This window comes from Lathamus discolor, chromosome 3, assembly GCF_037157495.1.
Source record: "Lathamus discolor isolate bLatDis1 chromosome 3, bLatDis1.hap1, whole genome shotgun sequence".
Lineage (NCBI taxonomy): Eukaryota > Metazoa > Chordata > Aves > Psittaciformes > Psittacidae > Lathamus > Lathamus discolor.
Genome location: NC_088886.1, coordinates 79430876 through 79449523, shown reverse-complemented (window position 1 = coordinate 79449523; position 18648 = coordinate 79430876). Strand labels below are relative to the sequence as shown.

The window sequence follows — 18648 nt, the reverse complement described above, 5'->3', positions numbered from 1 at the left end:
TTTCTCCTGGAATTTAAATTGGTACCTTAAATAGTTCTCTTTATTCCTACCCTCTTGTGTTGATTTGTCTTTTCTTCCTCTGAGCCTCTGAGTTACTTTCCTACATAGCTCTTGTTAACACTAGAAGTGCTTTAAACACTTAATAGGCTGGTTTGATTGTGGATCATAGAGACAGAAGAGTAATTTGCATTGTGGCCAGCTAAAACACAGATCTGTGTATGGAGGTGACATGAGTTTATCTCAAAACCTGCCTTTCCTCCCTCTTTGTTGAGTCAACTTGGGCCCTACAGTGGAATGCAGCAAGCCATTTGCTGCCTCCCAGAGTTGAAGTAACAGAAATTACAGTGTGCATACAGTAACAGCCTGAGGTTTTAAGGCTGTCAGTATTAATTTACAGTAGAATTTTTCTCTCCTTCTCTGCTGTCAAGACACTTTTATGCCCTCTTTCCTCACGGAGCGGCAGTGATTCAGCGTTGGTTGCTTGCCAGTGAAGTGACAGTGCAGTGACTGATGTTTTCACCTAGACTTGCAATATAGAAAGTCTCTTATAGAAACCTTCTGAGCTCTCAGAGACTGTTTTTCAACTGAATTGCTAAATGGTTTGCACGTTTTCTGCAGTGTGCAAGAATCAGGCATGCCTGTTTCTGTATGTGAAATATGATTGGTGTCTTGCTATCTTGCTCATTTTGTAAGCAGTTATTAGGCAGACAGTATTTTTGACCCCCAAAGCTTATGAACTAAAGCCTAGGTGTTGTGGCTCAGCTGGTTTCTTTTGAGCACTGAGAAGTCAGGTGCAGTTGTGGAAAGGTCCCAAATGCTTTATCTCAGCTCTTCTGGTTTGTCTCCATCCTCTAGATTTCCAGCACTGTCTGTAGCTTGTGTTGCAAAACCAGTGGACAGCATCATAATTATCACTCAGACAAGAAGCTGAATTTGCTATACTTGCATCATTGGCAACTTTGGAACATGCATTTAATATGTGAAAGAGTTTTATTGTTACAGTTGTCCATCTTTTCTGGCAGCTCTGTTTACTTTTAACATGTAAAACCCAGGAGGAGCACTAGGAGCTATTTTATTACTGTTAGCTGGGGAAAAACAATGACAGGTGTCAAGTTTTGCAGGGTTTCTAGTACTTATCCATTGGTGTTTTGCACTCAAAAAAGCCTCTGATTAGACCTTGAATTACTTCAGTCCAAGAGAATTAGACTGAATATCCTGGTATTTTTTTTATTTTTCTGGTTTTTCTTTCCTGTGACAGTTAATGGGAAATAGAATAGAGAAAGGAAGAGGAATTATTAGATATGGATTACTTACAGTGGGGAATTTCATTTGTGGGATATAATAGGGAAAAGGCACATCTCTTAACCCTTTAGCAAGAAAGTTCTGTCCTAAAGTCATCATGTAAATGAGAAATAGAAAATTGAAACAATAGATTCAGTTACAAAAGTGGCAGAGCTAAAAATAAATAAATAAACCCCAAGCCCTCCATAGTTCACAGTGTTTTATTGCTCCTTAGACTGGGAGGCTCGAATTGACAGCCATGGACGGATATTTTATGTGGACCATGTGAACAGGACAACAACATGGCAGCGTCCCACAGCCCCCCCAGCCCCACAGATTCTCCAGAGGTCAAATTCCATACAGCAAATGGAACAGCTGAATCGCCGGTAAGAACTGCCATTGTTGTTTGTGAACTTTGTGCTTGCAAAACTGCATTCACCATTGTAAAGCTGAGCATGAAGACAGTGTCACAGTTGCTACCCCAGTGGGCTAGAGGTGTTTATTCTTAAGTGGTTGTCCTTTTTAATTTGCATGTGGGCTTCTAGGGCTTTTCTATTCCACCTGTGTTTATAAAAAAATCTGATAACGGCCTTCAGAAATTCAAAAGGCTGTTAATGCAGAAATTAGAGCTCAATGTATATTAACCTACAAGGCAGAAAAGATGGGCAACCTCCCTTGGAGGCAGAATTGGATCATAGGTACCATGTACTATATATAAAGTCCAGTTTTCTAACCCTAGGTACCAGAGCATCAGAAGAACAATGACTAATGACAGGCCTGAAGAGCATACAAATGCCGTGGATGGAGCTGGAGAGGAAACTGACTTTCACCATTCTAATGCAGGTTAAAAATACCCCAGATTTCTCCCTTCTTCCTCCCCTTAAAGGGAGCACTTATCTCATAGATGATTTAATGAAAGTGACATAGGGCAAAATCTGATTTCTCCCCCTGGGTCTGGGTGAAAAGGAAACCATTTGTTTTCGTTGCTGTTTAGTTTTTGAAGATTGTGGCTCATCCTGTTGAAAAAGAATGTGAGTTTCAGAGCATTTTTCTTTCTGTTGGTACCTGACTGGGTAAAATATAGGCAGGACATTTGAAGTGAAAAAAATAAAATTGTGTGGTCTAGGTTACAAATATTTTGAATCTGCAACTGTGTTTTGAAATGGTAAAATACAGACTAGAAAAGACTTTGGGCAGTCATCGGCTTCATCCCCATACTGAAGATATATAGAGTGAGCTATACTTAAACCATTCTTGGCAAATGCTATCTCATATATTCTTATAACACGTTCTTCAGTTGATGGACATTCTGTAACTTCTTTAGACAGTCTACTCATGGTGTTTGTCTTACGACATATTCGTAAATCTTTTCCTTTGTGATTCACATTGGTAAAGCTGTTTGCAGTGATGCTTTGGTAATGATTGTTACTAGAAGTCTTTGTCATTCCCTTTGCTGTTAGATTTTCGAAGAGAGAATGTGCTGCCTCACTCTACCTCCAGATCCAGACTTACTTTATTGCTCCAATCTCCCCCTGTGAAATTCCTTATCAGCCCAGAATTCTTTACAGTGCTGCATTCTAACCCTGTGAGTACAGCATCTACAGCTGAAATACTTTCATAATTATGTGCTGATAAATATAGTTGTCTTGTGTACAAAGATATTGCTCAGTGTTTGATGCCAAGATAATGGTAGTAAATAAGAAGGCTGGATAAATTCAAACACTCATCATCACCCCTGAAACTGGTGGGCTGTAAGAGTCATACTAGTTGGCAATAGAGCTTTTATAGTTTTTATTTTTCCCTTAGTTCTTCATCTTTATTATGATACAAAACTCATTTGTTTATCAAAGCAACAGCTTTCTTACTGTGCTTAGCAGAGGGTGAGCGAAAATTCTTAGAATGAAAATGATGCTTATTTTTTAAGATCACATTGGTGTTTATGGGATGATTCCCTCCCCCCCCCGAGTGCCTGATTTATATCAAAATATATTAGAGGTCACACTGAACAAAAAAAAAAGCATTTTCCTTCCTCTCCTCTTTTGTCTGTTTGTCAGTGCTGCTTCTTACATAGCTGTATTTGGGGTTTTGTTCCCAGTGTATCTTTTCCTTTGCGTAACAGGATGTATAGTGTGAAGAGAAGTAATGGAATGAAAAATTTATTGCCTGCACTTGTTAACAATTGAGTGTTTTTTAAATTACTGATCAATGTTAGTTTGGGTTTGATATATGTGTATGCTTCTCTGTATCTGAATAATTCTGCTTAGTTTACATAGTTTTTTCTTGAATTAGGATTATCTACCTCTGTCTTTGAAATAGGACATGGGTAGATAAGACCTCTAGCCAGGGAGTAGGGGTGTAGAGGCACAGAGTTATTTAGATAGTAGCACAGTGCGGTAGGAGGGCCTATGTTTTGGCTTCTATCTGTTGCTAATCCTGGAGGAAGACCTGGTTTCTGGTTGGCTGGGGTTTATTTTTTGAGGAAAGGTTGTTAACTGTTTATTTTACCCCTTTTGTTTCAACTTTTCCCTATTCCTCAGTGCTCTGAGGAACTATACATGGATATACAATGATAGGTTATTTTTGAAAAGTCAAAATGTGGAAACAATACTTATATGGAATCATAGAATCGTAGAATAGTTAGGTTTGGAAAGGACCTTAGATTTGTGGTAAGTTCTTCTAGCTTCTGTATCTGTCCTGCACAAAATCTTACCAGTTTTATTGCTGTAGTCTATGGCTGCATTTCACTCATTATCCCAGACATTAGAATAGATCTATGAAATCTCTACTTTTAAAGCCATTTTAATGTTATAGGATTTTTCACAGTGCCACGGACAAGTGTGGTGAGTGGAATCTGTAATATGTTTTACACTTTGTTGAAGTGAGTCAAGTATTGCAAGTATGAAACTCAAGCAAAATAAATAAGAAACATCAAACAGTTATCCCAAAACCTCAGAAAAAGGACCATATTTTTCATACCCTTGTGGCTTAGTTGGAGGTAATTTTTAAGGTTTAAGGAACGATTTATGTATGTCTTTTGTAGTAAGAAGAATTTATATCTTTTAAAAGCATTTCCTTTTGTTACTTGTATTTCAGAGTGCCTACCGCATGTTTACAAATAACACGTGTTTGAAGCACATGATCACCAAAGTCCGGCGGGACACCCACCACTTTGAGCGCTACCAGCATAACCGTGACTTGGTGGGCTTCCTCAACATGTTTGCCAACAAACAGCTGGAGCTTCCGAGAGGTTGGGAAATGAAACACGACCACCAGGGCAAGGTAACTGTAGTGTGTGTGCAGCTCTGAGTGCTTGATCTTAGATCTCAGGTGCTCGAGAGGAGCATAAGTGCACGTAGTTCTCCAGATGTAAAAGCTGCGCATCCTTTACTCCTGCTTTTGCCAAAAGAAGATTGGAATTTCTTGTCTGTGTTGACAAAGCATTATATGAAAGGAGAGGGAGGCTGATAATTGGGTATTAATCATTATAAGGAAAATTGCTAGAAAATCTGTAGCCTTTTTACAATTAAATAAGTGTCTTAGATTAACTTGGATGTTTAAAACTTCTTTTGAAAAGAATTATCTACTCTGTAAATACAGGTGATTCATTGAAGTTCTTTGGAGTTTTGCTTGTGTGCTCGTAAGATAGATAGCTTAGACGTAAAGTTACTTTATTATTGTCTACTGAATTTTATTTAGTTATTGTTGAACCATTTTTAGTCTGTTTTTTCTTGTTTAACTGTCAAGCTTTTCCTTAGGACTTCTTTTTTTCTTCAACCTCAGAGTCTTGAGTGGGATTCATTAGTGTGTATTATTTGCACTTCTCTCCTTTAAAACTTAACCATTTTCCTAGATGAGTCCTTGTTGTGGTTTAAGCCCAGCCAGTAACTCAGAACCACACAGCTGCTCGCTCACTTCCCCCCTTCCTCCCCCCAGCTCCCAGAGGGATGGGGAGGAGAATTGAAAGAATGCAATTGCCACAGGCTGAGATAAGAACAGTCCTGTAACTAAGGTATAACACAAATCACTACTGCCACCAATAATAATAATGATAAGGGATATAACAAGGGAAGAGAATACAACAGCTCACCACCTGCCAACTGATACCCAGACCACCCTGAGCAGTGATCTCACCCTTCCGGGTAGCTGCCCCCAGTTTATATAGTGGGCATGACATGCTGTGGTATGGAATACCTCTTTGGTTAGTTTGGGTCTGGTGCCCTGTCTGCTTCTTCCTGATTTCCCCTCCTCCCTGGCAGAGCATGAGGCTCAGAAAGTCTTTGATCAGACTAAACATTACTGAGCAACAACTAAAAACATCGGTGTTATCAGCATTGCTCCCAGGCTGAAAGTCAAAAACACAGCGCTGCACCAGCTACTAAGAAGGAGAAAAATGACTGCTACTGCTGAACCCAGGACAGTCCCCTACCCAAATTCTGAGTTAGTCCACTGTTCATCAGTTTCTGAGATAAAATGGCTGCACTTAAGACTGGGATAGCTCTGGGCATGATCTTTCTATTGGTTATTTATTGGTTAACAGGAAAGAAATTGTGTATAGTAAGTTTCATCAATAGGGACATTGAATAGTTTAAAATCAAAGGACATTTTTATAGTAGTAATGTAGCTTTAAACTAGTGTATCCTCACTATCTAAAGTATTATTTTCTTTGTGGAAGATAGGGTTAAAAGTAGACTGTGTTTAGCATGTGAGGAAGTGATAAGGCTATCAGTTCATATGAGTAGTCCTTATTATGACTATAGGCATATCAAGCTTCTCAGTTCTCACATTTATCGGTCTTGGTGTTGTTAGCTGTGAGTGTCCATATAAATAATGATCTTGATGCCTGCAAAGACTGCAGGCAGATTCTCAACTGAAGGGTAGAAAAAGTGAGAGTTGTTTTCTTCTTAGGATTAACAGCTCTGGAAAGGACTGTGTTTTTTCATTAGAAACATGATTAGGAATGTGCAGTTATGCTGTTCCTCGTCTCCCTTCCTCTTTTCTGTTTTAAGTCATTCTTTTTCCTGTTCCACTCTTCAGAGGCCAGTTTTCTCCTGAAGAATACGGCAATTTTCAATTGACTTTAATAGGCACTCTGCAGAGACAATCAGACCTCTGAATTTTGGTGTGGTATTTGGTAACAGTGGTGCTACCACAACAATAATCAACAAGAGGAAGCACTGACTAAATCCCCACTGGGATTTCTTCACTTTGATTTAGGCTCAGTGTTGTTGATTTTCATTATGTTGACTTGCCTTTTTTACAAGTAGCACTTGTGGGAAGTAGAAAAGCCTATTCAGCACTTGAGAGAGATGGTGGCCAGTACATGGTCAGACCAGTGCTTAATGGGACCAAACTGAAACTGGACCTGCTTTTATTAAAGCATAAAGCTAAAGGGAAGAAAGTAGAAATTAGCCATGCCACAATATATAATTATATTTTCTTTCCTTGGCTGCTCTTCCTGCTGAGATGAGGTTTTCCTTTATTTTCTCAAGTATATCATAGTAAGAGGCTTGGTGCTCTTGCTCACAAGGCACATTGATCTTTTTGACCCTTATTCAGTGCTGAGTAGTAGAGTTTTTACTTCCCAGTGTCAGCGGGGTCGTGGTTGCTTATCCTCTTTGCAGGCTGTCTGCCAAGGTCAGTTAGGGACTGCCTACCTCTGAACTCCCTGCAAAGCTGCACAGCAAAACCCAATTGCCCAGTCCTCGTTGACTCGTCCATGCATCCACTACAGACGATAAAATCCATTTGGCATGCAGTTCTCCCTAAAAGGTCTGGTGTAACTAGGATGTAACTTCAGGTTGGCATTACAGATGAACCATCGTCAGTCACTGACCACACGAAGGCAGAAGACAACTGGAAAAAGTGGTGTCAGGAAGCATCACACAGGCTGGATAGGTCCCTGGACTGAACTCAGTCCCATAACTTTGAAATTCTGCACTGCTGCATACATATGCATACACACATGTATTATACAGTTGTGCCTCCCATTGCATTTGTGTAATACATGTAAACACATTCATATTTTAAAGCCAGATACAAATGTGTATACTTTTTAATTAGATCTCTGCAAGATGTGCAAATTCATAGTAAGTTATTGTAAGACATTTTTGGTTTTTCTTTCTACAATGAAGGAATCCATTGTAATTGATTACAAATGTCTTCAATAGGAAGAAAAAGTACTTTAGCAAGCTTCATAGACTTGAATTGGAATGATAACTTGGGCAACAATCCAAGTTTAATGGACTACTGTAGTTTTGGCACTACCCATCTTATGTCAGTCTCTTCAAGCATCATAGATTTATGGATTATAGCTAGACAGGAGTTATGAGAGGAATTTTTTTGAAAGGAGTCTGTGAGCCACACTGTATTTTGAGCTGTGTGCCAATGTCCAGCCTAAGGCCTTGAAGCTCCAATGATTCTCTTCACTGAAGCTTCAGAGTAGTAACTTATGCTCTATTTTGAAGTAGCTATTATTAGCTGGCCTGTAAGCATTCATATTTAGTAAGACATGATTGTCTTTAACTTTGTGTTTAAGCCAAGCTGTTTACTTAAATAATGCTAAAGAACACTGCATGCATTATCTCAAAATTGCTGCATTAACTCAAAGAGCTGTGTAGCACAACTGTAGGTACTACTTTCTCTTATATTGAATCAAAATCCAGTTTTTCTTTTCTAAGTGATTTTACAGTATAATGTTGACTTAATGAAATAAACCTTTGCTTTGATAAAAGTGCTTCATGTCTTATAAATACACATAGACCAGACTGTTAGAATGCTAGGTACATGGACATGGAAAAAAAAAAAAAAGCTATACCAACCACTTGCTAGTAAGTGAAAGAAACCTATCCATCGGGAGCAAAATCTTCAGAAAGCCTAGGTATGTTCCAGCAGCCTCTTACAGTCATTTTCCAGGTCCCAAACTGAATTTCAGAGTGGTTTTCATTTTACTTTCACACTGGTTTTTCATACTCTCTAATCTGTGTATTTGCACTGCTGGTGACATCCTTATTTGTCAAGGTCAACAAGTCCTGGATCAGGCTCAAACGTTTCAATTAAAATTGCATTTATTGAATACAGTTTATAGTTTTTGAACTGTGGAACAGTCAGTTTCACTTGCATGTCCGTAACTATGTCAGATGAGCCAAACCGAGTTCTTCCTTACTGTTCAGGTAATGTGATTCCTTGCTTATAGGCGCAGGTTACAGGTACAGGCAGTCACTGTTTAGGGCTGTAGGGGGCTTGCTGCCCTCTTCAGGAGCATTTCTAAGTCTTTGCAACTTTAGTGTCTTTCCATATGCTTCTCCTTCCTTGGGAAATGGAAGTACGAACATTTTCTCCCACCACAGTCCACAATGGCATTTATTTGCTGAATAGCATGACACACTGGTTTGTCTACCTACCTTCATGGCAGTCAGAAGAGAGTTGCATTTTCTCTGGTCTGCCTGTACCACGCAGTCTGAAGCAGTGATTTCATGAATACTATAAGCTGATGTTGCTGCCAAAAGAACCAGTTCTACTTTCCTCTCATCCCTGGAAGGCTCTCTGAGGTTAGAGAAACCATCAGAGAGAGGGACAAGAAGAGAGTAATTTTAGCCAGGGCCAGCTCCCCAGCTGGGTTCAGTATGTGGCTACACAGACACTTGTGCCCACACAAGGCAGGAAGGGCATGCAAGGGATGAAACAAGTGGTTGGGTTGGGGGAAGATGAGAATGTTTCACTTGCTGACACCACAGGACTGAATTGTTTATGAACCTGTGGTCAAAGTACCTTACTGGTAACAAAACACAGAAGTGGCCCCCACAGTCCCCAAACACCTCTCTGCTGGTCCAGATTCTTTGATTCTTCAAACCAGATGTCACTTTCCTGTAACTCTGCTGCTCACAACTAGGGTCTTTTTTTAGCTGCTTCCACACATTTCTAGCATTGTGGCTGACAAAACCTAAGTGTGTTGAAATAGAACAGTGCTGCTTTCCAGCTGCAGCACTAACACTGGGGAAAGGTTACATTTCAGGGCTTGGAAAAAGCTTAAATTTCAAGGCTTAGAAACATTTTTGGTTCAGTTTGGACAGAATTGTGTTCATTTTCCAGGATACATGCTCCTTGTGACCTTGCTTTCAGCAAATGGCTGACCAGCCAGTAAGTGGTTGTTCTCACTGCTTGCCTGACTTAAATGACTTTGTTGCCATCATCTTTGTGTCCCAGACTGACCTTTTTTGTTTCCTTCTTTTTCTTTTAAAGGTTATTGAACCTAGAATAGTTGTATCAGGAGCATGGCAGAAATGCCTGTTGGCCTTTAATCATAGTTCACCACAGGATGCAATCATACAGTTGACATGTATACACCCAATTGTGTTCATAATTATATGGTAAATAGTTCACAAAAGGGAATGGTTTTGCCACTTAATGACATCTTTTTAGATGCTTATAAGGAAATGAAAAGGAGAATACACTGGGATTACTTTTATTAAACATTTAAGTTGTCTTTTCTTGAGAATCACAATAGTTTCCTACTTCTGATGCTTGTCAGATGAGAATTTCGAAGGGCTTTAGAGGCACGAATTAAGACATTAAAGAATTCATCCCTTCAGTGAGATGGAAAACTGTTATCCCTCTTCTTCTGAAAGGAAATGCAAGCCAAAGTAATGTGAGGAAGATTTTTCCAAAGCCTCACGTCAGCAAATGAAACCTAGATCCTGAAGAGACATTAATCTTGGACCTATTAAAAAACCCCAAAGTATTTCTATAATTTGCTGTAAATTCTCTTTTCTTTCTTCTTCTCTAGGCTTTCTTTGTTGACCACAACTCCCGTACTACCACGTTCATCGACCCCCGGCTTCCCTTACAGAGCAGCAGGCCCACTAGTGCATTAGTCCATCGGCAGCACTTAACAAGGCAACGCAGCCACAGTGCTGGTGAGGTAAGTTGGATCTGCCCCTTCTCTTTGGGAACCACTGGGTTTTTAGGATCATCCTCTTTCATACTGTTCTCCTCACAATTCTTTGTTTGAGGAACATTATTCTTGTGTAAGCATATGGTACTCATCTGCAAAGATTTATTATTTGCTAGCCATTGTTGCTTTGAAATGTATGATTTCAGAGGAAAAAAATCAGACATGAGTGTTTCTCTTACTTTTAATTTGCACTAACCCCATTTAACCACAGGAGAGCATCTGGTTGCAGATTACCAGGTGCTGTCTTTCACTGTCAAAATCTGTACTGTTGTCTAGCATGATGTCTGCTAACTTCTTGATATAACTTTGCAAATAAGAGGGGGGGTAAAAAGGGCATGTGTGTATTTACAGCCAGATGTAACTGTATATGCAGCTTTCCAAATAAGTATAAATATATCTTAACACATGTAGACTTATCAGACTATTAAAGCATTTTGCATATGTATTTAATCTCTGCTTTGGAAATAGAAATACATGGAAAAAACTGTTTTGTTGGTTTCTCACAGTGAACCACTTCCACGGGCAGTTTCTGTATTGTTGTTGTAACTTCTTTTTACTTGAGAGCAAGTTTATGTACAATGACTTAGACTTTAGTTGTACTTTATTTAACCTCTATACTGTTAGCTGTAAGTTATCTTTCCAGGGGAGGGCTATTGCATGCCAGGAATTAAAGAATACAATTCAGACTGGTGAGAGAAATGCTCTGTTTTATGCTTCTTATAGCTCATTGTGGCAGGTGAAGTTCTGCCAGAGGTCTGTTTCAGAGCAGGCATGAATCTTCTCTGCCACTTCTCTAACAGGGCTTCTGCTGAGCTGCAGCGAGTGCTATACCACTGGCTGCATATCTTGTTACATCCTGTGTGAACATGGTTTAGTCACCCACAATACTTCAGACACACACCAGTGTATGGTGTATTTTACATACGGTTTTGATAGCCTTTTCCATCAATCTGGCAATGTGATGTAGTCAGTGATGTCTTGCAGCAGGCAAAGAAGCTAGAAGTGTCTTCATATAGCTATTTAGACCTTCAGCAGGGTAAAGCAAGTATTTTGGTTGCAACTGATTTATATATGTTAATATTTGTTTTCTTAACTTTATCAAATACTCACTGAAATTACATTTCTTTAAGCAACATTCAGAAGTCCTGCACTTAAAATAGAGAGATTTAGGTCTGCTGAAGTTGTCAATACTGCAAAACAAGTGTAGTTATCCTATATCATATACCATATCCTATATCATCATATATAATTGTAACTTGAATTAAATGGAAATATAATTCCAGGTAGGAATCTCAAACATAGCAATTCAATACAGTATTCCCATTCTAGGATTAATGATGTGATGTTTATTTTTGTGCATATGTATGAGTCTAAACACTTTTTCTTATGTGCTTATGACTTAAGTATTACATAGTTGCCGCTGCTCTTCCTATTTTTAAACCATTGCTAGAAGAAACTATATGTTATTGCGGAAGATGAATACTTAATGGAAAAAATAACACTCTCAAAATACTTATTTGGATTTGCCTTGCCACAGACTTTGATGTTTTGAAGCCACTGACCCATTTTTTACAGGGAGATGCTCTAAAGCAAATGTTAACCAGTGTAAGGAATGCCTTTTTAGCTAAAGCTGAACTGCAGCATGAAGCTGGAGCTAATAATAATGGCATTCCTTTTCAAGCACAGTGCCTACAGGAAATAATTCTTCATTTTTCTGAGAGGGCATTATCAGAAAGCACAAAAGTCTTGGGCGATATCTCAGGACTTTTGCTTATTTATGATTTCAGAGACTGGATTTAAAAACAACATTTATAATTATTGGATATCTTGCAGTTAGATATTTTAGAGATCTCTGAAACTTGGAAGTGTAGTTCAAATGCTGACTATTACATATAGGCCAGGGATCTGAGAAATAAACAAAGGTTCAGCAGGATGAAAAAGAGGTTGAACAAAATGTTTTATGTAAACCAGATATAAAATACTGACACTGTAGAAATGACTGAAGCCTCAAAAAACAGAAGAATGCAGAAGTTGCCCAGACATCACAAATGCAACCAGGAACAATTTTACATTGTGGTTTTACCCCAAAAAATGTTCATGTACAACATTTGTAATCCCAGAAGGTGGACACAAAAAAATCAGAACATTTTTACAGAATGATTGTAGGAAACATATTTTAACCAGTTTTGGACCTGTTTGCCTTGCCTGAATGTGAACTCACTTCCTTATCTTCCTGCTTCAGCCACAAGCTTGTTTCCAGTTCAGATTTAGGGAAACTCCATTAATGCACAGAAGTAATAGAGGCGCTAATGAAGGAGCAGAATTTGATTTTCAGAACCTTTGACACAGATAAAGATGTCCTTGAAGTACAGAAGTCCCTCTGAAGGAATCCTAGTTTGAATTTTTTAGTCACTTTTCAGGATGGGACTATTATTTAGTAATAGCAATAAACCTTCAATTAATTTTGATTCTTGATATTAATAGGCATGATATACTAAATAATGTTTTACTAATGAGTGTCATACAACACAGCTAATTTCTGCTGCAGTGGTTCCTGGGAATAGTGATCCAGCAAAGCTTTTACATACATGCTTAGTTTTAAGCCATGTGATTTTTCACTTTTATGTGTCTGAGTATGTACACTGGCATAGAGACAGTCATTGTGGTTACTTGTGCATTTTCAGGTTGGAGAGGACTCCCGTCATTCAGGACCACCAGTTTTGCCAAGACCATCTAGCACATTTAATACTGTCAGCAGAGCTCAGTACCAGGATGTGGTTCCAGTGGGTATGTCAGCATCCGGCCTCTTTTCAGAGAAGCTCTCCATGACTAAGTGTGTCATGTCAGCATGCACTGCTGGGTTTTGCATTTGCTTGGGATGGGTGGAAGTTGTTATTTGTTATGATTACTTCTGTTCCTCGGCATTTCCCAATTGTTCAGTTGCAGCCTGCAGGAATAACACTGAAAGTGTGCAGAACCAAATAACTGATGTAAAACTTCACCTTCCTAGCTCACTTTATGCGGTGACAGTTGAAGACAGTGAGCCAGGTTGTGTCCTAATTGGACTCCATGTACTCTCAGTGATTTTTTTACAACTTCTGAGCATCTGTTTTGGCAGGATTCCAGAAAGTGTTAATCAGCTTGGAATTAGTCATTAGCTTAACTTCTGTTCTCAGTTACATACACACAAAGTTACCGACTTCTGTGCCACCAAGAACAGAATTTGGCTTATTGAATCAAACAGCTGTTACATTGTGCTAAACCAAGATAAATTAATCTGGTTGACTATAACTGGCTCTTTGTACTGTGGCATGTTTACTTGAAAATCTCTGCTAATTTAAATCCTTCCCCTTGCCAGGGACATAGTATGCATGCACTGCAGGCTCAGCAATAAGTATGAGGATTTGATCTGGGTTTTTCCAATGACTCTTTAATGTTTGAGAATGGATTTCAGTGCAGTGAAAGCCAAGGTCTCTACAATTTTATTCTAACAATGAATATTCTAGTTTAGTTTAGAGCGTGACTGATAAAATATTACAGAAATTGCTAGCAGAATTAGACCTGTTACAGTGTCAGGGATGTGTCACAATGAGATTTGGTTCATAGTCAAGAGGTGTGTTTCCTAAATGATAGTACAACTGGTAGCCTTACATGAAAAGATATTAGCACAATGCTGCTAAACTTAGAACTGCAAAGATGAAATCTGCTGTTATTACTGATCTCAGAAGGATTGTGGTCCTGTCTGTTGGTATCTCCTTGTTTCAGCACGGTGTTTTTGTTGATATTTTCAGCTTACAATGACAAGATTGTTGCATTTTTACGTCAGCCCAATATTTTTGAAATTCTGCAAGAGCGTCAACCAGATCTTACCAGGAATCATTCACTCAGGTAATGAAGTTACTAAAGTTTGCTATTCCCACTCCAGGACTAAATGTTCATTAGAATTAGTTTCTTCCTTCAAAATTGGCAGTGGAACATAACTGATTGTAGATGTTTGGCCTATTCATAAAGCTGTGAAAGTAGTTCTTCATTGTATTTCTCTGTAACTCCCTAAAATAAGGTTGAGGGCAATAGAGGTAATGTGCTATTACCAAATAAAGGTATGTACAAGAAAACATTTTGAACAACTGGCATAAGAGGTTTGCTCACGTCTTCAAAATGTGCCAAGACAGCTGGATGGCATGGCAAATGTGCCCAGTCATTTAAGTATGTGTACAGCTGGGAGCATGAGGCAGAATGGCATTTAGTTTTGTCCTTGTCTTCTCAATGCATATTTATACAGAAAGGCTGTCCTGACCTAATGACCTTGGAGGTAGTACTGTAGCAGTAAGAATTTTGAGTGTTTCTCCAAAATGGGTATCAGCAGGTTTTGGATTAGTCCAGTGAGATCTGCTGAAGGATGATCTTTGATTATTGTATGGTTGTTATAACTCCCTTGTATGCTGAGACTAGGAACGATAAAAAGTGAAATTCCCAAAGCGGCAAGAACTCTCTCAAAGTGTATCCCCCAAAAAAATTGTGGTTTGTATATTTAGGTATAAAATAACAACTTGGATATTAGTGACTATGACTCGAATAACCATATCTGCTCTTCCTTGGACACTAAATGTGAAAAATGCTGGTTTGATGGTTGTGGTCTGTCATGTGCAGAGAGCTGCCAGTGCAGCGTTCTGTGTTCCAGAGACCTGTCCACACTGGCTGGCATAGCAGTCAGCACTGCTTTTCATTTTTTTCCATTCTCATAATGTTACTCACTGGTTCCTTGTCCTGCCATCCTGCTAAAGTTCACAAAATTCAACAGGTTGCCCTGTTTTTCAGTTTCCCATTCTAACAAGTTTTATGATGAGGCTTCTACGTTAAAGATTTGTTTTTAAAGCCTCTAAATAAATCCTGGCTGACAAACCTGGAATTGCATATTAGCAGAATGCATGTTCTCTGGAAAATACAGAGAAAAGGAGGAAAATAAAGTTCTATAGTTCTCAGCCTGTCAAATCAGGCATAGGAAGGGTGTGTGCTTGGGTGAGACAGAGTGGGAGAAATACTACAAGGGTTTTTCTTGAAGAGATCTTAAATGCAGTGTGGTATAAACCCTTCGCTTTTAAAATCACAAGTATGCACTGTAATGTATGGCTTGTGTTTCTACAAAGGTTCAGAACAGACAGTACCTTTTTAATCAGTTCACTTTCAGAATAGTAATGTCCTCCTGCAGGGCTCAGCCTCCTTTGAATTCAGAGACACGACGAGTGTGAAGGATTGATTTTAAAGGATTGGAAGGATTGATTTTAAATCTTGGGTATTTTTTTTTTACTAGTCAGCTGTCTGTACTACCTGAAACAGCCTGGGCAATGAGGAGATGAGGGCAACAGGAGAATCATGCCTCAGAACAAATTAGCCTTTTAGTTGTAATATTTTGCTACACATATGGACATGGTGTGGCAGGGGCAAAAATGGTTTCTGAAAAACAGAATCATAACTCCGAGGTTTTTATGATATACCCGGTACTTTTTCTTGTTGCCTTGGTGTACATTGGTGCCTTATTTGCAAAAGATATTTTGGAAATCTTTTTTGACTTACACAGGGAGAAGATCCAGTTCATCCGGACAGAGGGAACACCTGGGTTGGTGCGTTTATCCAGTGATGCAGACCTTGTCATGTTACTCAGGTAGGCACTGCTTCTTTCGATGCACGTATGGAATATACTGTGGCAGCTGCTGAGGAGCCTTTCAGTCAGTAATGTGGCTGTTTTAGTGATCTAATAATTTCCCCTTCAGTACTTGGACTTGCAGCTGGGAGAGCTAGAACTCAAGGGTCAGATGTCTTATTTTCATCACGTTCAGTTTCTAGATGGGAGTTGGAGGTCATGTTTTTTCATAGGAGCGATGGAGCGTGGCATTCTGTCTGAGGAAAGGCGAGTGCAAGAGTGTTGTGCTTGTGATTTATGTGGGTTTGCCCAGATTACCTTTTATTGTCCTGTTTCACTCAGCTCTGATGTTTAGGTGATACAGTTTTGACCTCTTTGGAAGAATGTGCCTTCTATTGCTTCAAGAATGTGTCTGTTTAGTTCCATGATTTGGGAAGTCTGTATTTGTGAATGTTTATAATTGAGATGTATTTTTGCTACTTCGTGTTTTGCTGCCTCTACACTGCGTTGTCAAGCGTTTTCCCCTTTAATAAAGGAAATACTGTTACAGCTTTCAAGAAGTGCAGAATTGCTTCTCTAATACTTTTTTGTTTAACCAATTAACTAAAAAATTCAGGCAGATTTTTTGCTAGAATTAAGCCCTTGCATAAAGTACATCAAGAAATTCACGGAATTGAATCTAGTGAAATAGGATTGGCATTAAGAGTAGTATTTTGAGGTCAGGTTGCATAATCATAATCCTTTCTGGTCCCTAAATCTCTGAATTAATTACAGCTTTCAAAAAAAAAAAAATCTCCCTTTAAAGCCATGCTGAAACTTATTTAAAATGCAAATATTGTGTCTTAAAAAACCTTAGTAAGAGTTTTGTTTTGATATCTGAAGATGACACAGTTTTTACACATTAAAATCTGGCTTCGGCTCTTTGTTTTTGAATAAAGATTGCATGAATGATTTTCTCACTGCTCTTTGACTGGGTTTTGTTCCCTCTAGTGTTCTGTTAACAGCAAAGACTGAAGATCATTTTTATAGTGGTAATAAAGCAAATTCTAATTTTTTATTGCAACATTTCTTTTGTAGAAAAGCAGTAATCAGTGTAAGTAATTTTTAAGATTAAAGTATTAGCCAGTGTGTCCCTAGAATAACTGTATCGTATTTTTCAAATTCTTCTCTTCATGTACTTTTTTTCCCCCCAAAAAACATAACTGAAGAGTTGCATGAGGGTTTTCTTCCGATTTTATTAATAATCTAACAGTACCATTGCTCCAATGATGTACTGTTGAGCAAATGTTATCTATATCTCCATTAGTTTCTTAAAATGTTGAATGTTAAACCTCAAAATTGGACTGAGTTATTGTGAGTTTATTGTGAGTAGATACTAGTTTAAAATCAAAGGTGGGCTAAGTGGTGTACTGAGATGATGGAATTTCTTCTCTTACCATTATTTAGTTTTGGTAGCTTTTTACTTTTAACGGTATCTTCTAGTATGGTGTCATCATGACCCTTCTCTGTGAAACCCTAAAACCCCCTGCATTCTAATTATGGTGACTCGATCTTCCTGGGGCTCAGGACACCTGGCTTCTGTGTCTAGCTTGGCTGGTTGGATGGCCTTAGGAAAGACCTGTTTCCATGCCTCTGTTTCCTCAGCTGGTGGAGGGGGAATGATATAAATGTCCTGTAGAGCACTCTGAGATGTAGTAAATAACTGGGTAGAATCAATAATTCTGGTATTTTTATTGCTTGGGAACGCCATACATACTTTTGCATGTTATTAAATTGTGGCTAACTAAAACCAAACAAACTCCTTTATGCTTAGGGACTGAAGAAGGTACAACACATCATGTTTTTAAAAATACTCTAAGAATGAAATTATATTTTATTTCAGATGTTAAGTGAAAATAATTTTCAGTTTCTTCTAAACATGTTGTTTGGTATACAACATGAATCATCATTTTACCTCTTAATTTCATCCCAGATTGAAATAGCGGTTTATATTTTATCACATTTTCAGCATCAAAGTGTAACTTGAAGGAAAGCCTGCATGGTCATGAATATAAAAAGAACTACCAGAAAATACCAATTTAAAACAAAAAAATCTAATTCAAAAATTTTTCTAGGTATTTTTTCACTGAACAGACTTAGTAAGAAACAGCCTTTATTTGAACATTGATATCATTGATTCAGCTCTATAGCAATAGATTGGCTTGTGATACTTCCTGCAGCTCAACGCTTGAAAATAATTTTTATGTATCTCAACAGTTTGTTCTTATCTGTGTTGTGTTTAACATACAACGTGGGCTTTGATATCAGGTTCATTCTGATATTAGATACTCTCTTCTTGGATTTTCTTGTGTCAATTTTGGAAAAAAGATTGACATTTTAATATATATGCAGACTCTGTACAAAGATGCAGAGATTGTGCTTCAAAAGGTTATTGTTTTTGTCTTAAAAGCTGTGTGTCAGTAACACATGAAGCATGAAATAACTCAGCCTGAACAGGCTAGATGTTATACCTGTTTCTGCAACAATATTAGCATTAAAAGTAAAATGAAATAACTTATGCCAACAAGCCTACTGTTCAGTATGCTCAACATGTTCAGGTATGATTCTTAATCCCTGAGGTTTAGAATCTTTATCTCTGTCTTGGTCTTTGTGCAGTATTGCAGATCTTTTTTCTATGAAAGTGTGACTTAGGGTTATTGTCTCCTTTGTAATGAGAACACAAGTTTAACAAAAAAAGGGGGGGGGACACAACACAGATTTTAAAGGCTGATTAACT

General features: G+C 38.4%; 1 protein-coding gene across 3 annotated transcripts in view; it reads left to right on the top strand.

Moving 5' to 3' along the window:
• HECW2 (HECT, C2 and WW domain containing E3 ubiquitin protein ligase 2) overlaps nt 1-18648 on the top strand; it is a 162787-nt gene that overhangs the window by 117856 nt on the left and 26283 nt on the right. For all 3 annotated transcript variants that reach the window (XM_065669961.1, XM_065669962.1, XM_065669963.1), the window contains 8 exons: nt 1517-1667; nt 2021-2124; nt 2742-2866; nt 4375-4560; nt 10064-10198; nt 12916-13018; nt 14023-14119; nt 15810-15893. In XM_065669961.1, coding sequence (XP_065526033.1) covers nt 1517-1667; nt 2021-2124; nt 2742-2866; nt 4375-4560; nt 10064-10198; nt 12916-13018; nt 14023-14119; nt 15810-15893 — 985 coding nt within the window. The remainder of the gene's footprint in view (nt 1-1516; nt 1668-2020; nt 2125-2741; nt 2867-4374; nt 4561-10063; nt 10199-12915; nt 13019-14022; nt 14120-15809; nt 15894-18648) is intronic.